General features: G+C 36.3%; 1 protein-coding gene across 4 annotated transcripts in view; it reads left to right on the forward strand.

Moving 5' to 3' along the window:
* DENND4A (DENN domain containing 4A) overlaps positions 1-25,492 on the forward strand; it is a 132,583-nt gene that overhangs the window by 17,215 nt on the left and 89,876 nt on the right. For all 4 annotated transcript variants that reach the window (XM_069540472.1, XM_060005743.1, XM_060005744.1 and 1 more), the window contains exons 2-4: positions 11,587-11,665; positions 18,504-18,836; positions 24,320-24,569. In XM_069540472.1, the coding sequence (XP_069396573.1) occupies positions 18,526-18,836; positions 24,320-24,569 (561 nt within the window). In that variant the 5' untranslated portion in view covers positions 11,587-11,665; positions 18,504-18,525. The remainder of the gene's footprint in view (positions 1-11,586; positions 11,666-18,503; positions 18,837-24,319; positions 24,570-25,492) is intronic.

Raw genomic sequence — 25,492 nt, forward strand, 5'->3', positions numbered from 1 at the left:
ACAACAAACTAATATTTTAGAGAGGTCCGTCAGAGAAATGTTTCTGCTTGCAAAAAACAAATTTTTATTTCCTAAGCCATCTTACCCATCCAATATAAGGTCTTTTTTTTTTTGCGGTACGCAGGCCTCTCACTGTTGTGGCCTCTCCCGTTGCGGAGCACAGGCTCTGGACGCGCAGGCTCAGCGGCCATGGCTCACGGGCCCAGCCGCTCCGCGGCATGTGGGATCTTCCCGGACCCCGTGTCCCCTGCATCGGCAGGCGGACTCTCAACCACTGCGCCACCAGGGAAGCCCCAATATAAGGTCTTATTACAACTACTTTGGAACACTGTTTAGCATTATGTACCAAAGTTGGGTATACATTGACCCTGTATCCTAGCACTTATATTTGTAGGTATTTTTGGCAAATGCATGCATTTGTGCATCAAAAAACATGTACAATAATTTACACATGACTTTGTAATTATTTATAATACCCTAACATTGGAAACAAGCCAAATGTCTATTAACAATGGAATGGATACATAAGATTATGATATTTTCAAAATGAAAAACTATACAGAAGTGAAAATGAACAAACTGCTACACATACGAGTATGACTGAATCTCAAAAACATATTGTAGAGTGAAAAAAACTGGACCATACACATACTGTAAGAATCTTTCCACGTTCCATTTATATATATAAAGTTCAGAAACAGACAAAACTAGTTCACGATAGTGGTTCTTTTGGGGAAGGTTGAAGGGGGATTGGGGACTTCCAGTTACTGATACTGTTCTATTTCTTGACCTGAGAGGTATTTGTAATGGTGGTATTGTGTTTACTTTCCTAGAGTTGTACTTACCTATATGTATATGTTAATTAAAAAGTAAAAACAAACAAAAAACCCCCGAACAGACTTGTGTATGGATTAGCTTGGGGAGCATGGCTCAGTGACCCCCCTAAAGTTGTATGTAAAGTTCTATCTGAATATCTGTATGTGTATTTTAAGGGAGAGAAGACCCATAGCATTAATCAGATTCTCAAAGAGGTTCATGACCCCAAAAAAGTTAGAACCCACATCACCAAAGCCTGCATATTCAGAAAAATCATTGTTAAACATATTATTATGGAAAGCTTAATAAGAGATAAATCCTTGTCTCCGTGATCTGGTCCTCTATGTTTTGGATCCCATCCTCTCATACTTTCTCAAGGCTTTTACAGTTATCTTTCTTTTCTTCATCCTCATTTTCCATCTCTGCTGGATGATTACCCTTGGCATACCCCCCCTTTAATTTTGTTTATTTATTTTAAAAAGTCCTCTGTTGATTCCATGTCTTCTCAAGTTACCATTCCATCTCCCTGCTCCCCTCTACATCGAAACTTCTGCAAAGGGTTATGTATACTTCCTCACCCCGCATTCTCTCCTCAGCTCATTCCAGTTGGGCTTTCTTCTTACTAACACTTCACTGGAATGGGTCTTCTCTAGGTCACAGTGATTTGAGTTTTGCTGAAACCAGTGGCTAAATAGCTCTTTTTGGGAGCAAGTAGGGTGAGGGCTCCTCAAGTATAGAGAATTGATTTAATCATATTTCTGATTTCATGGTTCATTTTCGTCATTGGCCTGTGTGGGGGCCTGCTTTAATTTTATTTTATCTTCTTTTACCCTCCATCTTCACTCCCATTCCCTTTCCCCCATACATATCTACTTTAATATGTTTACTTAGCATGTCATCCTGGATATATTTTTCAAAACTATAGTGCTGTTTTAGGTATGTATTTTTAATTTATATAAATGATATTTTGCTTTAGATTCCTTTTTGTTTTATACTATTTTAATTCAACACATTTTAAAAAATTATCTATGTTGCTATGTTTACATCTATTATCGTTGCTTCTGACTGTTACATGATATTCAAATCATGGCATCTGCCACATTTTAAAATGATTCCTTTACTTATGGACACCTTGATTTGTCCATTCATTCAACAAATTGACCACATACTATTCTTCAGGCACTGTTCTAGGCGCTGGTTATATAGCAGTGACTAAAATGGAAAAATTCCTACCCTTTTTGAACTTCCTAATCTTGAGGAAAGAGAGAGAGATAATAAATGAAATGAATATGTATAATATGTAGCATGTTAGATAGTGAAAAGGAATAAGGTGGGAAAATTAAAACAAGGAAAGAGCAAATATGAAGTACTGGGTGTGGGAAATTGTTGAAATTTTAAAATAGGGTGGTCATGGAAAACCTCATGGAGAAGGTGACTTTTTAGAAGGAAGGACCTGAAGATGCAGCTGGCTCAGCTGGCATCCGAGAAGGCTATTCCAGGCAGAGAGAGCAGCAAGGATAAAAAGGCCCTGAGGCTGGAACATGCCTGGTTCGTTCAAGGATCAGTAAGAAGACTGGCATGTTACCTCCAAGAGTACTTTCTAAGAGTTTTTTAAGTATATCTCTTACTATTATATTAAGACTTATTCTTGCCATCTTATTCTGTGTTTTCTATTTACACTAATTTTTTTCCCCTTTCTTTCTCTTTTCCAATTTCTGAGGATAAATAATTTTTTGTGCCAGTTTGAAAATTATGTATTCTGTTTTTATTCTTCTACTGGTTACCCTTTACTTAGATTCTTATTTATATTTATAAACTTTTAAGCTTATTGATTATATATATCTTCCTCCTGAATAAAGCATGTATCTTAGTAGGCTCTCCCTCCTCTCTGCCCCTACAATGTTAGCATTCTCTAGTCTTTTAATACTCAGGATTATTATGGGTATACTACACTTTTTTTTCCTCTTCTTCTTTTTCCTTCTTCATTCCCTCCCCCCACTTCCATTGTTTAATTAGCAATAGTGAACCTTTATTTACGCACCCTTTCTTGCCATATCTTATAGAGTCCCCTAGATTTATAACCTTTAGACCAATAGTTTGAGTTTTTATTTGTTTGTTTAGCTGCTTTCTTGGCAAGCCATCTGAGTACTTATATTCTAGGAATATCTTTATTTCATCCTTGTATTTAAATAATAGTCTAACCATATATTAAACTTCATTTTTTACAACATTTGAAAATATTACTCCATTATCTTACTAATTGGAAGTCTGGAGTCAGATTTTTTTTTGGTAGATGAACTACTTTTTCTTTCTGGGGATTTTTAGAATTTTTTCTTTGAGATGTTCTAAGACTTCCTTATAAGGTGTCTAGGTATTTTTTTCTTATCTGTTATACCAAACTGACATCTTATGTCTTTAATTCTTGGAAATTCTTGGTCATTATTTCTCTAGTATTTCCTCATCTCTGTTTTTTCCTCACATTCTGAAAGCCCTATTATTTAGATATTGGCTCTGTTTTTCCTAGCCTCCATATGTGTTCAGAACTAATTCTTTTAGTTTTTTTCCTTTTAAATACACTTTATTTTTTAGAGCAGTTGTAGATTCACAGCAAAATTGAGCAGAAACTACAGAGAGTTTCCATATACTGCTGCCGCCACAAAAACACAGTTTCCTCCACTGTCAACATCCCACACCAGAGTGGTACATTTGTTATAATCCATGAACCTACACTGACACATCATTATCACCAAAGTCCATAGTTTATATTAGGGTTCCTTCTTTGTGTTGTACATTCTGTGGTTTTTGACAAATGTATAACATATATCTGCCATTGTAGTATCATACAGAATAGTTTCACTGCCTTAAAAATCCTCTGTGCTTATTAGGCTATTTATCCCTTCTTCCTAACTTGCTGGCAGCTGCTGATCTTTTTACTGTTTTCATAGTTTTGTCTTTTCCAGAATGTCATATAGTTGAAATTATATAGTATAAAGCCTTTTTAGATTGGCTTTTTTCACTTGGTAATATGCATGTAAAGTTCTTCCATGTCTTTTCATGGCTTGATAGCTCATTTCATCATAGAACTGAATAATATTCCATTGTCTGGATGTACCACAGTTCATTTATCCATTCACCTAGTGAAGAACATTTTAGTTCCTTTCAAGTGTGGCAGTTATGAATAAAGCTGTTGTAAACATCGTGTGCAGGTTTTTGTGTGGACGTGTTTCCAACTCATTTGGGTAAATACTGGGAAGCGTGATTGATGGGTCATATGGTAAGAGTATGCTTAGTTTTGCAAGAAACTGCCAAACTGTCTCCCACAGTGACTATATGATTCATCTTGCATTCCCACCAGCAATGAGTGAGAGTTCCTGCCACCCCAGATTCTTGCCATTATTTGGTGTTGTCAGTGTCCTGGATTTGGGCCATTCTAATAGGAGTGTGATGATTTCTCATTGTTATTTTACTTTGCATTTCCCTAATGATATATGATGTGGAGCATCTTTTCATGTGTTTACTTGCCATCTGTATATCTTCTTTAGTGAGGTATCTGTTCAGGTCTTTTGCCCATTTTTTAATTGGGTGGTTAATTTTCTTATTGTCAAGTTTCAAGTGTTCTTTATATATTTTGGATAACAGTGCTATATCAGATACATCTTTTGCAAATATTTCCTTTGTCTGTGGGTTGTCTTCTTATTCTTTTAAGCCTCCATATTTTTTTTTTTTTTTTTTTTTTTGCGGTATGCGGGCCTCTCACCGTTGTGGCCTCTCCCGTTGCGGAGCACAGGCTCCGGACGCGCAGGCTCAGCAGCCATGGCTCACGGGCCCAGCCGCTCCGTGGCATGTGGGATCTTCCCAGACCGGGGCACGAACCCATGTCCCCTGCATCGGCAGGCGGACTCTCAACCACTGCGCCACCAGGGAAGCCCCATGCAGGCATTTTGGATCTCAGTAGAGAGTCATGGTTGGTGATGTAAATTTGAAAGTGAGCAGCAGTTAGTGGAACTAAAAATTTTCCTGGGAATAAGAAGAAAGAGAAGGTCCTGAAGTTTGGTTTGATTGCTGAAAGAAGGTTAAGGGAGTTTAAAGAATAGAAGTGTATCTAGGGCTGGTCCTGGCCATCAGAATGTTTAGAAGGAGCAATGTGTCATCTAGCCTCACCAACCTGATCTGCTTTATCTTTGTCAAATCTGGGTCATTGATTCAGGCTTCTGTGGAATAGTCTACATGGTATGTAGTAGCAAGAGACCTGGGATAAGGAGTTTTAGGCCCTGCTCTGCTAGTGATGAACTGTGCTATTTTGGGCAAGTCCTATTTACCTTTCTACCTTTTTTACTCTAAAACTTCTATGAATCTTTAAGGAGGTATGGTTATAAATAATCTAGACCAACAGTTTGACTAAAAAATATATGTATGTTCTTGAGATGTTTCACCAAAATAGAATTAGTTAATAAGAGTACAATTAGGGCTTCCCTGGTGGCGCAGTGGTTGAGAGTCCGCCTGCCGATGCAGGGGACACGGGTTCATGCCCCGGTCCGGGAAGATCCCACATGCCGCGGAGCGGCTAGGCCTGTGAGCCATGGCCGCTGAGCCTGCGCGTCTGGAGCCTGCGCGTCCGGAGCCTGTGCTTTGCAACGGGAGAGGCCACAACAGTGAGAGGCCTGCCTACCGAAGAAAAAAAAAGAGTACAATTAGTTTTAAGTACTGATGGATTACTTTTCAGAAAAATTGTTCTAATTCATGGTGCCATTAGCAATTTTTTTGTCAAATATTTATTTATTTATTTATTTATTTGGGCTGCACCAGGTCTTAGTTGCGGCATGTGGGATCTTCATTGCGGCATGCAGAATGCTTAGTTGCAGCATGCAAACTCTCCATTGTGGCATGCATGTGGGCTCTAGTTCCCTGACCAGGGATCAAATTCGGGCCCCCTGCACTGAAAGCATAGAGTCTTACCCACTGCACCACCAGGGAGGTCCCAACAATTTTTTAAAATGTTTTATTTATTTATTTGGCTGTGCCAGGGTTGCAGCACGTGAGATCTTTAGTTGGGGCACACGGGATCTTTTAGTTACAGCATGCGGAATCTTTTAGTTGCAGCATGAAGGCTCTTAGTTGCAGCATGCGGGATCTAGTTCCCTGACTACCCGGGCCCCCTGCGTTGGGAGCAAGGAGTCTTAATCACTGGACCACCAGGAAAGTCCCCCACTGACAGTTTTTAAGTGTGCTTATTTCTTGACAGCACTACAGCATTGGGTTTAATGTTTTTTTCCATATTTGTTAATTTACTGGACATGATGTAAAACTTTGAAGTTTAATTTCTGTAATTATTTGCAAGCCTATCAATTTTTCCAAGTATTTGGGTTTTCTTGTGTATGAACTATTTGTTTGTAGTCTTTGATCATCTAGTAAATCCTACAGATTAAAAAATTGTATCAGTCATTATTAAGTGGGAGAATAACAGATGTCTCAAAGTTGTTTTCAAGTATTAATTCTCAAAGTTCTTTTCAGGTGCTTATTAACAAATAAATATGTTACTTGTTACAGTTTGTGGGGAAAAGTGGATTTTAAGCCTTTAAAAGGCTTAAAGTACTATATTTAAATAGGTGGTGAAATGAAATAGTTAAGAAAGTGAGATGTTCAACATTAACCAAATGAGAGAACTATAAATCTTGATATCTACTTTTCAAGAAAGGTGATATTTTTAATCAATGAATCTCATTTGTATTATATGTTAATATAACTGAATTTTAGATTACTTGTCTTCTGAAAATGTATTTTTAATCACCCCAGTGAGTATTATTTCAAGTAACCATGAAATGGAGAAGAAAAACCAGATATTTTATGTTTAAGAGAAGCTTTTGGGAACATCCCATTGGTGGCAACAATTCATTTTAGATACCAGCTAACAAATGTTTATGATGATTCAGGGGACTTCCCTGGTGGTCCAGTGGTTAAGAATCCACCTTCCAATGAAGGGGATGTGGGTTCAATCCCTGGTCAGGGAACTAGGATCCCACATGCCATGGGGCAACTGAGCCCACACACTCTGGAGCCCGAGTGCCACAACTAGAGGGCCTGTGCACAACAACTGCTGAGCCTGTGCACTCTGGAGCCCGTGCGCCACAACTAGAGAGAAACCTGCATGCTGCAACAAAGGTCCTACATGCCACAATTAAGACCCAACGCAGCCAAATAAATAAATAAATAAAAATAAATACTAAAAAGTTAACTCCTATCAGCACATTAAAAAATGTTTATGATAATTCAAAGAGGAGGCAAGAACTTTGCGATGTGGGAGTGGTATTCATATGGGAAATTAAGTTAAAAAAAAAAAAGATGGTGCAAGAGACAAAATTTAAAACCAGACTTCCCTCTCACTCTAGACTGGTAAGCATCATATATTTGCATTTCATATATAGTATTGAATATGAACAGATTTTCAGTATGAGACTGGTAGTTGTTTATAGGGAATTGTTTATAGGAATGATAAATCTAATAGTTTCTTTATTTAAAAAGGACGTAAATAGCATTAAAAATTCTCCAGGGCTTCCCTGGTGACACAGTGGTTAAGAATCTGCCTGCCAATGCAGGGGACACAGGTTCGAGCCTTGGTTTGGGAAGATCCCACATGCCGCGGAGCAACTAAGCCAGTGTGCCACAACTACTAAGCCTGCGCTCTAGAGCCTGTGAGCCACAACTGCTGAGCCCGCAAGCCACAACTGCTGAAGCCTGCATGCCTAGAGCCCATGCTCCACAACAAAAGAAGCCATGGCAAAGAGAAGCCCACACACCGCAACGAAGAGTAGCCCCCACTCGCCACAGCTAGAGAAAACCCTCGTGCAACAATGAAGACCTAACGCAGCCTAAAATAAATAAATTAATTAAAAAAAAATTCTCTGGATACAATTTCCCCATACCTCTCTAACCATTTCTCACTTTTCTCCATCCCATTTCTGCACTATTTTTTTACTCATCTTTTTTTATTACTTTTCTTGCCATATCTCTGTTCAACTTCTTTCCTTTTCTGTTTTACTCTTTTCTCTGATTTTTAGTCATTCATTCTTTTTCTTACCTGCCAATTGCCCCACTCTCTTCAGCCAGTTTAACTTCTCCCACTTACCTGTTAACTTTTTTTGTCCATCAAAGCCCACATTCACGAATTAACACACAGGGCTCCCCAAGGACTTACTTTCTTCTCTTTCATTCTTGAATTGAAGTATGGTATAGAAGAACTCCAAATTAAAAGCTATGAGAGTTGAGTCATAAATTGATGTATTTGGTCTTAGGCAAGCTGTTTAATGTTTATGCCTCAATTTCTTCATTTAAAAAGGATTGAAACTACATCTCCAAGGAGCCTCCTAGCTCTACAATCCTATGATTCTGTGGTGTCTTAACTTTCACATGTTTTTCCTACTGTGCTGACCTCATTTATTTAATAAATATTTATACACCTACCATGTATTTATAACGCCTATAATTTATGTGAGGAATCAAAAGAAATAAAAGACAGAGTTCCTGCCTTTGAATTGTTTATAGTCTGTCTGGAGAGACAAGAGGTATCTGCATATTAACCTTCAGTTATTTCTAGTCTGTTCCTGTTCTTTCTACACCAGATCCATTTCTCAAGGGAATACCAGCTATTTTATTTTCTTTATTTTTTAAAATATCAGTTTTACAGGTTTTGTTTTGTTTTGTTTTGTTTTTCTGGTGGCCACGCCTCACAGCATGTGGGCTCTTAGTTCCCCAACCAGGGATGGAACCTGCTCCCTCTGCATTGGAAGCTCAGAGTCTTAACCACTGGACCACTGGGGAAGTCCCTGCTACCTTAGTTCAAACCTAATTTCTGGGGGAGGGGCAGGTTTACCTCTGAACACAGTAAAAGACTCATTTTTATTTTCTTATACATGTAGGAATCCCCACTGTAGTTGTTCTGTAGCATTATTTTATGTTGTCCTCTTGATTCCAGTCTGGAATTTATTCATGATAGGAAAATTTATCTCAGAACCAAGGGGGTTGATTTTTATTGTGATTTAGTAGATGATCACTCTCTGTCCCTATCTTTGCGTGCATACGTATGTCTGTGCATTTATGTTTGTATAATCATATTCAAATGTAGTGTTCCAGATGGCTGAGTGAATGTGACCAACAGGTCTTTCCACACGTATATGCTTTTTTCTCTGGTTTGTTTCTGCACCTGTGTTGTAAGGGGGTATTGCTTTTAGAGAGTTGTCTTTTCCTTTCATTGGCCCTATGTGCTCTCTGGTAAAAATATACCACTCCACAGAGATTAGGGACAGTGGGGGGAGGACAGGAGGGAAGTGGGCATACTTATAAAAGGTCTACACTGGGACTTCCCTGGTGGTCCAGTGGTTAAGACTCTGCACTCCCAATACAGGGGGCCCCGGTTCGATTCCTGGTCAGGGAACTAGATCCTGTGTGCCACAACTAAAAAAGATCCCGCATGCCGCAATGAAGATCCTGCATGCGGCAGCAAAGATCCCGCATGCCACAACTAAGACCCGGCACAGCCAAATAAGTAAATATTTTAAATAAATAATTAAATAAAAAATAAAAGGTCAGCACTAAGGATCCTTGTGATGGAACTGTTCTGTATCCTGACTTTGGTGATAAGTACATGTAGCAACACGTAATAAAATTGTATAGAACTAAGTACACACACACACAAACACATATACACAAATGAATACAAGTAAAATTGGGGAAAACATAATAAGATAGGGGAATTGCATCAATATCAATATCCCTACTGTGATTGTACTATAATTTTGCAAGATGTTACAATTGGGAGAAACTGGGTAAAAAGTATACCAGATCTCTATTATTTTTTTCAACTGAATATGAATCTACAATTATTTCAAAATAAAAAGTTCAATTAAAAATAATAGCAATTTAAAGGGGTCTGTGCTGAAAGATAATTTAACATATATAGCTGCAGGAAGCACATTGACGTATCACTTTGAGGAGCATGACTTTCCATTTACATCAAAGGATGCTCTGCCAAATAGATTTATGCATTTTTTATTGCAAGTTTTCTTATGCATGTATGGAAAGTGAAGCAGTAGCTGTGATGTGTTGTCTCCATTAACAGAAGAACTTTGTAAACACTTAAGTGATGCCAGTTTTATATCAGTCTCATCTGTGTACTGGGAAATCAGTTAATTCTAATAATGGGTCAATTTTTTCATACAATTCATGGAATCAAAGTAAAGGTTTTGGAAGTTCATACTGTCAAAGAGGAAACATTGCATATTGTGAATGCTGCTGTAAATCTAAAACTTTCAACATTGAACAAAATACTTTTTTTTTTAATAAATTAATTTTATTTATTTTTGGCTGCGTTGAGTCTTTGTTGCTGCACGCGGGCTTTCTCTAGTTGCGGTGGGCAGGAGCTACTCTTCATTGCAGTGCTAGGGCTTCTCACTGCGGTGGCTTTTCTTGTTGCGGAGCACAGGCTCTAGGCGCGCGGGCTTCAGTAGTTGTGGCTTGTGGGCTCAGTAGTTGTGGCTCGCAGGCTCTAGAGTGTAGGCTCAGCAGTTGTGGTGCACGGGCTTAGTTGCTCTGTGGCATGTGGGATCGTCCCGGACCGGGGCTCGAACCTGTGTGTCCTGCATTGGCAGGCAGATTCTTAACCACTGTGCCACCAGGGAAGCCCCATTGCTTTGTTTATTGAGTAACAAACAAATATTAAGTTTAGTGGAGCACAGAGTCATGGTCAAAAACAAAATGTTTGTACTATATTAAGAAACTCAATGTAGCAGAAAATTTATTTGGAATTGGTTATATACTACATTCACAATTCATGATTGCATCAAAACAAGCCTGATATTCTATCAATAAAATAGGAGCTGTAGTTTTCAAAATTTGCAAGTGTTTTTACATACATAGAGTATTTCAGCTAGAACATTTTTGTGATAATCTGATGGTGAATTTAAAAAATGTTTCAGCAGGTCAATATTTACATTGTTTCTTTGCTGCCTGTCAGCAATAAGATTTTAGAAATATTTGAAAAATATATGTACCACTCCATATTTACTGACTGAAAGTACTCAGTGAATCTGAGGTGGAGTGTTATCCTAGTTTCTTAAACGTATATATCTATTTTAACCATTTTTAGCAATCTAAAATGTAATAAGATTGTACTTACGTTACTTCTCATTCATTCTTTTCACCCTCCATTCCATTCTAAGACACTTTAATCAAATCTTGACTCAAATGATTTTGGCCTTTTCCCCACTCGTCTCCTACTTCCCAGACACACACCAAGCACCAACCAAGTTAGGTAAATCTGGTGTCTGCTGTTGTTGCTATTTCCCCATTATTAGTGGATATTCAGTATTGGATAAAGCTATGGTTTCTTCCTCTTGTGCTTGTGCTTATATTTTTCTTCTAGGAATGAGATACTATACATAATGCCTAAGAAATAGGCATGTTTTTCTTTCTCCTTGTTCCTGTACACATTTAGTCTTTTGTGCCCTTACTTATTTTTTTGTTTTCTCTCTTTGTCCCCCTTATTTGCTTTTTTTTTTTTTTAAAGTATGTGTCTATTCTGGACTGAAATGTGTTTTCTGGAGGAGCTGGTATATGAAAATTACTTGTTGACTCTTTAACCATGTGAAAACAATATATGCAACCATTTTGTTTGAAAATTATCATTGTTAACAGGACTTCTAAGTATCCACAGGCATCTTAGGGGGAAATATTTGATTGGAATTAATTTAAGCTTAATTCTTATTCTTTTTAATACAGTATTTCTCAAATTCCAAGGCTTGCAGAATTCACAAATTGAGATCTGGCATCATTTTCAGAGAGAGACTTTCAGTAATGTGTAAGTAGTTTTTTTTTTTTCATTTCGATTTGTTTTTATTAGCTGTTTTCTGTATAAACATAGTGAAATGTTAATTTACTAGATGTCTTAATAAGAATTTGGCATATATTCACCAAGTAACGATTACGAGTAAAGTGACACAAAATAACTTACTGAAAGGAGATGCTTTAAGTGTGCCCTGGATCAGCATTAATTGAACACCATTTATTAGAAACAGCATCTCCAAATATAAAGAATACTGGTTTAAGGGACTTGAGTTCTTGTCCAGGCTCTACCACTAACTAGCTGGGTCTCCTTAAGTAAGCCATCTTCTGTGCTTTAGTTTCTTTGGCTATAAAATAAAGGATAAGACTATCACTAAGGAAAAGATCCTTCCCCTTTAAAGGTCTATTATTCCTATCTTAATTTTTTTAATATAAATTGTCAATCTTTCAAAAAGGAACCTTCAAATTACACAGCTGTGTTTTGATTTTTTTGTTGTTGGCTTTTGCTCGGGAATAGATACTGAGAGAGGAAGTGGTTCCAGAGTAGACTAGAAGACAAATAAGTGCCCCCTTGCTTAAGAAATTTGCCCCACATAGTCCATCAATTTGGGTTACTAAAAACTTACTTTTAAAAAGTCAAGTTGGGAGATTTCCCTGGTGGTCCAGTAGTAAAGAATCCACCTTCCAATGCTGGGGATGCGGGTTCGATCCCTGGTCAGCGAACTAAGATCCCACATGCTGCGGGGCAATTAAGTCCGTGTGCCACAACTACTGAGCTCACGTGTCTCAGCTAGAGAGCCCGCATGCCACAAACTACAGAACCCACACACTCTGAAACCCACGCACCACAACTACAGAGCCCACGCACCCTGGAGCCTGCGTGCCACAACTAGAGAAGAGAAAACCCACGCGCCACAACTAGAGAGAAGCCCGCACGCTGCAATGAAGAGCCTGCACACCACAACGAAAAATCCTGCACGCCTCAGTGAAGATCCCGCGTGTTGCAACTAAGACCCGATGCAGCCAAATAAATAAATAAGTAAATAAACCTTAAAAAAAAAAAACAATTCAAGTGAAAAAAAAGCAAGGAGCATATTGTAGTAGATACAATATGCAAAAAGAAAAAAAAACTCAAGTTGGCTTGGGTGGGTTAAACCTTTTTTAAAAGAAAGCAAACCTACTGTTAAATATGATATACAAATAAGATTTCTTTCCTTTCAAAATCTCCGTAGAATACTGATGCTGAAGTAGTGCCAATTTTCAAGGAGATGGGGAAAGGAACAACAAAGTAGGAGTCACTTCTCTGCATGGGGCTTTCAGGAGAAACTGGTAGAAAAACTTTGGGGGCTTCCCTGGTGGCACAGGGGTTAAGAATCCGCCTGTCAATGCAGGGGACATGGGTTCGAGCCCTGGTCTGAGAAGATCCCACATGCTGCGGAGCAACTAAGTCCGTGCGCCACAGCTACTGAGCCTGCTCTCTAGAGCCCATGAGCCACAACTACTGAGCCCACATGCCACAACTGCTGAAGCCTGTGCGCCTAGAGCCCGTGCTCTGCAACAAGAGAAACCACCTCAATAAGAAGCCACACACCGCAACGAAGAGTAGCCCCCGCTCTCCGCAACTAGAGAAAGCCTGCATGCAGCAACAAAGACCCAATGCAGCCAAAAATAAATAAATAAAATATGAATAAATTTATTTTTTAAAAAAAGAAAAACTTTGTGCAGGGTGAAGGCAGGCACTTGGGATCTGGAAGGGTGGTAGGAGAAAAGATGGCTAGAGGTGGAATAAAGGAATAGAAAGAGATGTGGAAAAATAAAACTAAACAAGAAACTCTGAAGGCAGAGGCTAGCTTTCATCAGTATCGTCACTGGCTCTTAGAATAGTGTCACATCTTAAAAAGTATTTATGAAAAATTCATGGAATGAATGAATCAATTACTTATTCAGTAAATTTCTAATTTCGCCCAAGGCCCTGATGGTTAATTAGACTCAAATCATCTAGTTTTATCTGTGTTTACCGTACATTCAAAAACTATAGTATTTAAGGTAGTTGGGGTTCAGAAAATGGACTCTGAATTACAGAAAAAAGACATTACATTTAGTATAATATACTTGAGGAAGGTTATAAAGTGAACTATTTATTCACTTAAATTTTTTTTAAGCACCTACCTACCATACTTTGGGTACTAGCTGGGAAAGGAAAAATGAGGTACTGATTATAGTGTATATTTCTATTTGATGGAATATTATGCAGTCATTTAGTATAATTATGAAGATTATAACAGTTTAGACTAATGCTTTTTAAATACAATAAAAATATTTATATTCTATATTGTAACTGCATATAGAAGTAGAAGACTAGGAAACTTTGTTAAATATAAACCAGATTTATTATTGTGAATGGGATTATAGAATTTCTTTTTCTTTCTACTGTTCTGTACAATTCATAAAGTTTAAATGAAAATCCACATCCATTTAAATTGTTTTGAAAAATAAGATGAACATATATTGACTAGAAAAAGGTAACAGTGTATCATCAAAGGGAAAGAGCAAAGCTGTATTTGAAGGACAGTGGATAGATTACCGTGGTTGGAAGAAAAATGAGAGGTGAAGTTCAGAAAAAGATGGGAATGAAGGTCTCTAGCTTAGTTTTGATAATGTAAGAAAAGATGAGCTAGGTTAGGTTTTTAACTGTGGAATTACATTGTTTTTAAAAAAGAAAGAAAATTTCTTCTAGCTTATTTATTGAAGTGAACTGGAGTGAGGGGGAGTTGAACTGGTCCATTGTGTTATCAACCGTTTTCATGTATAATCTTGAGTTTATGACTATACTAGGCCCTATCTCAAAGACTTTGCTCCTTTTACCATTTCAGTAATAGTATATAATTTTGCAAAATTTATGTTCAGATTCGTTTTTCATATATCTTTAAAATGTTATCCCTGATTTCCACTCTTGCCTTTTCTTGTCCTTAGAGTTAGCCTAGGTAGCAAATGCTTTACTACTTGACCTAATGGAGTGATAGAAGAAATAAAAAAGAATCTGAATTGATGGGGCAGAGATAGAAAGGGAGAAAAACAGGTCAGTCTCCCTTAGTTGCTGATTAGGTAAGAGCTCTCTTGTAATGATTTCTCATTTTCGCTCCCATGAACCTTTTAGGAATAGAGAGCACATCCTTTTTGTTTTCTAATCTCAAAGAAAACAGATGTAATTTGAAATGAAATACTAGCCAAGTAGGTATCTGAAATTTTAAGAAGATTTCTGTAAACATCTTATGAGCTAACTCCTTAAATTATCTGTATCATGTTGAACAAAGAGGAATTAAAAAAACAATAACTGCTTAATGATGTAGTATTATTACTTGAACTTTAGTAAAGTTGTTTCAGGGTTTTATACTATTGTGATTATTTCGAGAACTGTTGGATCAAATATTTGTTTTGTGTGGCCCCCCCATTTCCAAAACGAATTTAAGGAAATTTACCTTCTAAAAAAAAGAAAAGAAATTTACCTCCTAATTGTTAAGGGTTTTTGCTCTGATGTACTACGCTAAAAGTCCAAGTTTTGTACATGACTATGAATGCTTTCCTCAGATGCTCTTTCCAAGTAATTTTTGTTGGCTCTTACCAACATAAGGCATTTTGTCTTAATATAGGTTTAGTATCTTCCATGAGGATTGTAACTTTTACACTCCAGTGGAAGTCTCTTCGTTTCTTGAAATTGTTAGGAAATACTATTCATTATTTATTTCTGTGTTAAAGATTTTCAGTATTATCTCTGCCTTGTAATTTGTAACAATGTCTTCCCCCTAGTTTCTAAACCTCAAACTTACTTTAAAAACAGTTGATTTAAAATAAAAAGTAGAGGTGCATTTTCAGTATTATAGACTCTTTCTGAGAGAATTAAAGAGCATTTAGATCTAGAAGTCACCTGGGATGTTGCCAGCTGTGCTCTTGACATTATATGCTTTGTCACCAGTGAGTGCCTTCAGATATTTTTGCCTACCTTCTTTACCACTCTCCACACCCGAATGAATAAATGGAAAACAACAATAAGAACAACAAGTTAAGGGAACTGAGTAATATATAATTTACTATTCTGTCAATAAAAGTAAGAATATTTTATCACCACTTTAAAATTGATTGCTCTTATATGTATTGATGAAGAACTTTAACTTGTTCCCTTTTAGTAGTTATTTACTGTATTCAACTGCAAATCAGATCAAATGATAAAGATTTGTAAACCAGGAAGATGTAACAAAAACAATTTTCATAGTTTTTCCCCAAATATCTGCTTATTCATATAATAGCTGTTTATTTCCAATGGCTAAGGTAGTAGCTTTCAAAAGAACCTATTAAACATATATATGTTTTCACCATGGTACTATTTCCATTCTCTTTCCCTTCTTTCTGCATAGCAAGACATAAAACTTTATTGTATGTAATAGTAACTATACACTTTAGTTTAAATAACACGAAGTTAGAGTCTAAGAAAAAGGAGAATATTTAAATCTCTTCATTATGATGAAAGGAAAGTGCTCTACTAAGGTAATTTTTAAGACTCGTGTCTATCAAGAGCTTATAATATAAAATTTATGCACACAGAAAAGCAAATAAACACTTATAGAAGCTGTAAGTGTATGTGTTGCTTTGACCCAATAATTCTACTTCAGTAAATTTATCCTGAAAAAAATAAGAGTTGTAACCAGAGGTTTATGTTCAAGGTTATTCATCTTAGCATTTAAAAACTATTAGCAAAATAAGTAGGTGTAATAAATGATCAACAATAAGTTATGTCCGTTAAAATACTGTGCAGCCATTGAAGAGTTATTTTCAAACACTATTTAATGAAGAAAATAAGTTAAATACAGAAGTGCTTTGTTTTCCTACTTTAAAAGAATGGATAGATGGTCAGCTGTTTTTTTGTAAAACACCTGTAATAGACCGTCAGCTGAGAGTGACTATCAGTGTTAAACAGTTTTCCAGGAGAACAGGTTTATTACTTTCCTTTACTGTCAGTCTGGGACAGTAGGGATTTCTGAAAAGTTTAAGCCGTTCGTTTTGTGCAGAAATCTTATGTGTAAGGGAATTGCTACATAGGAGCCATATATACCTAAATAAAACAAGTAGGAACATTCGATCCTTTTTTAGGTGTGTTTTCTAAGCAAAGAGTGAGAATGTAGAGTATATTTAAGCAATGGATACAAATTCCAAAAAATGTGGCATGAATTCTGAAAACTCATGACATTAGCCATATAGAAAATTAAATGAATTTTGGGATTATGATGAAAGTGGTGATAATTATATTATAAACAAGTATATTACATAAGAATTTCTTTGCCTCCAGGTATTTTATAGTCTACAAAAGAAGGCTGTTTACTTTAAATAGCATTTTATAAAGCATGTTCTGAGGGCTTTTTCTAGTTTTTAAGTGGGAAAATAGGGTTTGTTGTTCAAATAGACTGGGGAAATCCTGGATTAAGGGAAGTTAATCAGGTACCTTTATCAAAAGATTTCCAAGGCTTTAATTTTTTTAATATATATTATAAATATACAGTACAATATTTGTCCATAAAATCCTTTCTTTGAATTTTTTGGAACTAAGTCTAACATGAGACACATGTTTGGAAATTTCTGTTTTAGGTTAAACTTTTTTTCCTATAATTCTTATATAAGTAATGACAGTACTGTGGCAGGGGCTGGGGGTGGGAATGTCTTCTCCTAGTTCAAGAAACAAATAAGGTTTAAGTGATACTAGACAACTGAAGGAGATTTTGCTATTAAAGTGCAAATACACGATGAATTCCACTTTGTGTATTTTTTCTTTGTATTTGTTATAAGCATGCATTACCGTTATAATCGTTGCCCTACTTTTATTATTTGTTTTGAAATAAAAGTTTTGTAAGATACAAAACTTCTGTTTTTTGTATCTTTTGAAACTCATTCAGGGTGGATTTTTCTTTGTGTGTTTTATAATTTTAGAATAGGAGGTCATCTTCAACAGGGCTTTATCTGTGGAAAACCTGTGTTGAGGGTACCCTCTAGAACTTTTGCATTTGCTTCCCCAGGGCTATCACTAGCCTGGGAACACAGTTATCATTAATATCTCAGTTTGGAGCATCCTGGGACCATGCAGATGGCTTAAGATCAAACCTCAGATCCAAGTGTGAGTAGGCCTGTTGTTATACATTCTCAGAAGAGACTTTTTACTCCCCCCAAAGTAGGGCTCAGATTGAGGCAAACTTTATTATCTCCCTGTACCAGTGGATGGATTTTTAAAATCCACTCCTTAACTGGGGATGTAGTTCTTTGAGGCTCTTGGTTTTATACAGATGTCTCAGTTCTAATCCCCTATCTTACGTGGTCCCAAAGCATTGTCTCCTTTCCCTGTAATACCTTTTAAAAATACACGCCCCTTGATTACTGAGGAGATCAGCCAAATTCTCCCACCCAGTATGAGCTTATATACTGCATTCTGGCATTTTGGTTTCCTCACTGTTTTGGGGCCCTGGGAATTTCCCCTTACATTTTTACAAGTTAGTCTATGCATTTAAAAGAATGTGTGTTTTTTTGTTGTCTACTTAGGTAATCTAGGCTTCCATATTGCCAAAAATGGAAATTTATGCATTAATTTTATAATAAAAAAATAATGCTAAATATAGTCCTGTTTTTTTTAAAAAGCATACTTTTAACATATGAAAGTGAAATGTGTGATACTAGCGTGTTTAATCAGGGAGGTAGTGCACTTTTTTTTTGTTGTTCTTATTTGTACACAAACCACTTATGTTTATTTGACTTATCATAGGAGAATATTTATTTGACTTATTACAGAAGAATACTATCTTTTACTTTTCTTTCAGATGTAACTTTCTGTAATGGAAGATGATTGAAGATAAGGGGCCTCGTGTTGCTGACTACTTTGTTGTAGCAGGATTAACTGATGTTTCAAAGCCTCTTGAAGAAGAAATTCACTTCAATGATGCTTGTCATAAAGTAGCTAAACCAAAAGAACCTATCACAGATGTTTCAGTTATTATTAAATCTCTTGGGGAGGAAGTGCCATGGGATTACACGTGTATTGATGTTACCCCAACTGGACTGTCAGCTGATCTCAATAATGGAAGTCTTGTGGGGCCGCAGATTTTCCTTTGCTATAGAAGAGGAAGAGATAAGCCTCCACTTACAGATCTGGGGTAAGTAATTTTTTAAAAGAATTATTGATCCAAATAATACACCTTATAGATTTTGAAGTTAACTGTTCAATTTGTTTATTAATAGATACATGGCTGCTTTAGAAAAATAGACACGTTTATATCCAGAATCCTGTATTCTCTTCCTGTGTTCCTTATATCTTTTCAGTGTCTCTTCATTCTACAGGTTCTAGCATTTTTGTCTGAGTTTCTTTCTATTAAAGATAGGAGATGGACTTCCCTGGCGGTCCAGTGGTTAAGACTTTGCCTTCTAATGCAGGGGGTGCGGGTTCGATCCCTGGTCAGGGAGCCAAGATCCCACATGCCTCGCGGCCAAAAAAACAAAATATAAAACAGAAGCAATATTGTAACAAATTCAATAAAGACTTTAAAAATGGTCCACATCAAAAAAATCTTTAAAAAAAAAAGGGCTTCCCTGGTGGTGTAGTGGTTGAGAGTCCGCCTGCCGATGCAGGGGGCACGGGTTCGTGCCCCGGTCCGGGAAGATCCCACATGCCACGGAGCGGCTGGGCCCGGGAGCCATGGCCGCTGAGCCTGCGCGTCCAGAGCCTGTGCTCTGCAACGGGAGAGGCCACAACAGTGAGAGGCCTGCGTACCGCAAAAAAAAAAAAAAAAGAGATAATTTGAAAAACATTTGTAGGAAAATATCAGAAATTAATGTATTATCCTGCTCATAACATTTTTTATTGTTTTTAAAGTATGAGAAAAAGGTGGCTTTTAAGGATCGGTTATAATGATCATTATAGTTGGGTACTTAAGTCTGTATGCATCAAACAAGGATCTTGGGTAAATTAGTGCCTTATTTAGGATATTGTGTTGAACTTGGGGCTCCCTTTTCATATAATAGCTTTACTGAGTTATAATTCATACCATCCAACTCACCCATTTAAATTATACAATTCAGTTGTTTTTAGTATATTTATAGAGTTGTGAAACCATCACCACAATAAATTTTATAACATTTTATCATGCCCCCAAAATAAACAATCCTGTATTCATTATAGTTTCTGTCTAATTCTCCCTAACTCCCTCAGCTGTAGACAATCACCAGTCTACTTTCTGTCTCTGTGGATGTGCCTAATTCTGGACATTTTATATGAGTAGAATCATACTGTATATGGTTACCTTGTGGGTGGCTTCTTTCACTTAGCATAATGTTTTCAAGGTTTATCCATGTTGTAGTATGTGTCTGTACTTTATTCCTTTATATGGCTGAATGATACTCCATCTTATGGGTCTACCACAATTTATTTATCCATTCATCAGATGATGGACATGTGAGTTGTTTCTACTTTTTGGCTCTTGTGAGTAATGCTACTGGAAATGTTAATGTACAAGTTTTCATACAGACATGTTTTCATTTCTCTTGTATATGTACTTAGGAGTGGAATTGCTGGGTCATATGGTAATTCTGTGTTTAACCTTTTGAGGAACTGCCAGTGTGTCTTACCGTACCACTCTGCATTCCCATCAGCAGTGTATGAAGGTTCTGATTTCTGCCAGTCCTAGCCAACATTTTATATTATCATTTTGATTATAGCTCTCCTAGTGGGTATGAGATGGTATCTAACTGTAGTTTTGATTTGCATTCACCTGATGGCTAATGATGTTGAGCATCTTTTCATGTGCTTATTAGCCATCTATATATCTTTGGAGAAATGTCTATTCAGAATCCTTTACCCATTTTTAAATTGGGTTGTCTTTTTATTGTTCAGCTTTGGGAGTTCTTATATATATTCTACATGTAAGTTCCTTATCATATAAATGGTTTACAAATATTTTTTCTTATTCTGTGGGTTGTCTTTTCACTTTCTTTATGGTATCCTTTGGAGCTGAAAAGTTTTTATTTTGATGAAATCTGATTTATGTATTTTTTTCTTTTGTTGCTTATGTTTTGGTGTTGTATCTAAGAAGGCTTTAACTAATCCAGAGTTACGAAGATTTACATTTAAGTTTTTGTCTAAGAGTTTTATAGTTTCAGCCTTTACATTTAGATCTTTGATCCATTTTGAGTTAATCTTTGTATATGTTGAGGAAAGAGTCCAACCTTACTCTTTGGCATATGGATATCCACTTCCAGCACCGTCTGTTGATGAGAATATTCTTTTCCCATTTTCAAAAATTGGTGATAAATGTATGGCTTTATTTCTGGACTCTCAATTCTATTCCATTTGTCTGTATGTCTCTCCTATCCAGTACTACACAGTTTTAGTTACTGTGGCTTTGTAGTAAGTTTTTACATTAGGAAGTGTGAGTCTTCCAAGTTTGTTCTTTTTCAAAATTGTTTTGGTTATTCTGGGTCCCTTGAATTTTCCTATGAATTTTAGGATCACCTTGTCAATTTCTGCAACGATTGGGTTTTTTTAAAAAAAGAGGAATATATATGTAAAAGAGGAATATATAAATGTAAAAATATATATACATATGTATTTATTTATGTAGAAGATTCTCCCTGAAAAACTGAAAGAAAAAGGCCAAAGGTAGGCTAAGAGTAGCTCTAATAATGTCTTCATGATAGATGAAGGGTTTATAGGGAATGAAGATTAACTTCCTTGTTTCCATGGCTCTGTTGCAAAAGGGGATAGGCTTAACTTAAAATATTCTGGTTAAAAATAAGGACGATAGCAATGTCCCTACTAACATCAGTAGAAGGGCTATAAAAGTTCCATCTCCCAATATATTAAGTCTGAAAGTGAATAGCCATGTTTACTCATACCTAAGGGGAGATAGGATGAATTGGAAGAGCTCCTGAACATTCTTCTACTTTTAAAATTCTATTACTTAATGTTTTTTTTTTTTTTTTTTTTTTTTTTTTTTTTTTGCGGTACGCGGGCCTCTCACTGTCGTGGCCTCTCCCGTTGCGGAGCACAGGCTCCGGATGCGCAGGCTCAGCGGCCATGGCTCACGGGCCCAGCCGCTCCGCGGCATGTGGGATCCTCCCGGACCGGGGCGCAAACCCGTGTCTCCTGCATCGGCAGGCGGACTCTCAACCACTGTGCCACCAGGGAAGCCCCTATTACTTAATGTTTGATAAAAGTTATATTAAACGCAGTCTTTATTGTGTTAATTCATGAATTAATTACAGTAACTTTAAGTGGGTTTCAGAACAGGTATAATATTGCTTCATATGAAGTTTACATATTTGGGAAAATAAGCCAGCTATTAGACCTTATTTTTAAAAGATTACGTTAAGTTGCTCCTATGATCAGTGATCACTGTCAGAGTTCTAGTTTGCAAATAAAATGAAGGGAATGTTGCAGATTCTTGTTAGACAAGGTGTTGGAGCTGCCTAAATTAGAGATGAGGAATTTTCCAGGCATAGGAAGGATTCTCCAACAGGAAAGGACTTGGACTGGAATGAATAAATTAACCACTCTTATGGCTATTTTCATATATTTGTCATTGTGGAGGATATAACATCATTATTGCCTTAAAACTAAGCTTATAGTTTAAATAGATAAGAAAAGTTACCCAACAATATAAAAATCAAAAATAGTGATACAAGTAATATATGCAACAGCACAATACCTGATTAAGGAAAATAGGTAGCTTATATATAAAATGTACTTATATTCCATATCTTTTAAGAATTTGAGGTAGTAAATAGTAGTTTGTTGTTCTGTGTGTTGTATTTTTCTTTTCTTGTTTTCAGTTGAACATCTGTACGCCAGACATTATTTGGGAGACCCTACTTGTACTCTCATCTAATTCTGCCAAGATCCTATGAGTTAGATTTTTAAATTTTATAGTTGAATAGTATAAGGATCAGAGAAGTTAAGTAACTGCCTAAGATAATACAGCTGGTACCAGGTGGTAGGGGTTCGAATTCAGATATGTCTAACTTCTCTGTTATAATGCCTTTAAAATTTTTTTTACTTATTTATTTTTTAAAATTGAAGTATAGTTGATTTACAATGTTGTGTTAATTTCTGCTTTACAGCAAGGTGATTAGTTATACATATATATATATTTTATATTCTTTTCCATTATAGTTTACCTCAATATTGAATATAGTTTCCTGTGCTATACAGTAGGACCTTGTTGTTTATCCATTCTATATATAATAGTTTGACAATGCCATTTTTTAGGATTAAGAAAAAACAAGACAGAAAAGCAAGATCAAGAGGAGGAGTAAGCAATTAGGCTAACATTGGGATATACATAGCTGCTATGATTAAGCATCAAATTTCACTCTAAACTTTCAAAATAGAATGTTTAAAGAGAAAAATTTTTAAGTTTGCTGACAGCTGAGACAAAAGGGAAATTAAAAATTATATTAGAAAGAAATAATTTGACCAATTTTTTACACTAAATTTTATTTGTATAATGGGATTTTATAAAAGGGAATACTGATTGATGTTGGGGACATTACCTTCTATAATAATTTTTATAACAAATAAAGAAACATTTAATATAATAGGGCTTTAATTTTTTTTGCTAATGCCGAAGACTTAGCATTAAAGTACATATTAGTGAATTCTGTGAGGGAATAAACTAATATTATTCAAGCATGATGTTTTCTTTGTTTTCCAGAGTACTTTAAGTAATAGTATTTAGAAAACTTAAGGAATGGGTGCCTGGCCTGTCCTTTATTAAAAACGTATGATTTTACCATAAAGGAGAAGGGGGAAACTTTCACTTGTACTTTTGATGAAAGATAGACTTAAGGTCATTTACTCTTTTGAAAGCCTTAAAACTCTCTCTTAAAGCTGAAGGAAATATTGGAGGTAAAAGTGTGCAAGCAAGTTCTCTACTGTATGGCAAGGAGCCTTTTGTAAAATTTTAACTTTGGTCAAAATACAAGGTTGCTTTTTCTAAAGATGATGCTTGGTTTTAGAGACATACGTACATACATACACCTATCTGTCCATCTGTCTATCTAGCTATCTATCTCTTAAATGGAATGCTAAAATAAGTACCTTTGCACAAAATTGCTATTCTGTGGTTTATGTCAATAAACAGAGGTTAATATAAATTTTCCTTACATTATTAATTTTTGGTAGGGAAAACAGTTACTCTTTAATTTTTAATTTAATTTAATTTTATTTTTAAAAATATTTATTTATTTATTTGGTTGCGCTGGGTCTTAGTTGTGGCAGGCAGGCTCCTTAGTTGCGGCACTTGGGCTCCTTAGTTGCAGCTTGAGGACTCCTTTAGTTGCAGCTCGCTGGCTCTGTAGTTGTGGCATGCAAACTCTTAGTTGCGGCATGCATGTTGGATCTAGTTCCCAGACCAGGGATTGAACCCGGGGTCCCCTGAATTGGGGGCACGGAGTCTTAACCACTGTGCCACAAGAGAAGTTCCCAGTTATTCTTTAATTTTATATGGGATGGTGCATTCAAACTTGCAGTACAATTGGAATATCTGCTACATTTAAGGATCAGTTTATGATTCCTGACAATATTACCTTTCATATTTGCAGGTGCTTTGTAATTGTGTACTAATTTATTTTATTTATTTTTTAGGGTTTTATATGACTGGAAAGAAAGATTGAAACAGGGGTGTGAAGTTATCCAGAGTACTCCTTACGGACGCCCTGCAAATATTAGCGGCAGTACCTCATCACAAAGAATTTATATCACTTACCGAAGAGCCTCTGAAAACATGACTCAGAATACGTTGGCTGTTACAGACATATGTATTATTATACCCAGTAAAGGAGAAAGTCCACCACACACATTCTGCAAAGTTGACAAGAATCTCAATAACAGTATGGTAAGTGACTCTTTTGCACTGATAAAATTAGCCATGGATGAAAAGAGCATAATTTAAAATAAATCTTTGGGAAACAGCCTAGCACAATTACTGAATTAAAAAATAGATTTTTTAAAGATGTCAGATATTTTATTTTTAGGAAAGTAATTTAGTTGTACTTTCAAAAAGAGCTGTGCAAAAAGGTTTCTTTTTTTTTGTAATTAAATAATTTTTCCCCCTTACTGCAAAAGTGATGCACTCACCAAGGGTAACCCCTCCACTTGTGCACTAGATCCTGTATACTCACCTATTTGAGACATAGATTCAGCAATCCTCCCTACTTTTTTTTGAATCATCAGTTTTTCATTCTCTAGTGGGTTATTTCCTCCAGCATGCAAAAGCATGTTACAATACCTCCCATCTTTACAAAGCTTCTTGCTCTTTATATCCCACTCCATCTGTTCCCCCATTTGATTGTTCTTTATAATAAAACATCTCAAGAGTTGACTGTATTCTGTCTCCTTCCTCACTTTGACTCTTTCCAGTTAGGCTTTTGTCTCCATCATTCCACCAAGATTGCACTTGTTGAATCCAGTGATCAACTCTTCATCTTAATTTTTTAGTACATTTAGACATAGATGATCACTTCTCCCTTCTTGAAACAGTGGCAGGAAGAGAAGATTCAGTCTCTATCCTCTGTGCTCTCTGGCTTTTTTCCTCCTACCTCACCAGTTGTTCCCCTTCTGCCTTTGCTAATTTCTTCCCAATTCCCTAACTGCAACACAACAGAGTGCCCCAAGGTTCAGTCCTCAGACCATTTATCTTTAAATCTAAACTCACTTCATTGATGATTTAATCATTTAAATACAGGCTATGTGTGGATGACTTCTAAATTTCTGTGTCCCCCCCCCCATCTTTCTAATTCATTATCTCTTCTTGGATAT

The sequence above is a fragment of the Delphinus delphis genome, chromosome 2, assembly GCF_949987515.2.
Source record: "Delphinus delphis chromosome 2, mDelDel1.2, whole genome shotgun sequence".
Taxonomy (NCBI): Eukaryota; Metazoa; Chordata; class Mammalia; order Artiodactyla; family Delphinidae; genus Delphinus; species Delphinus delphis.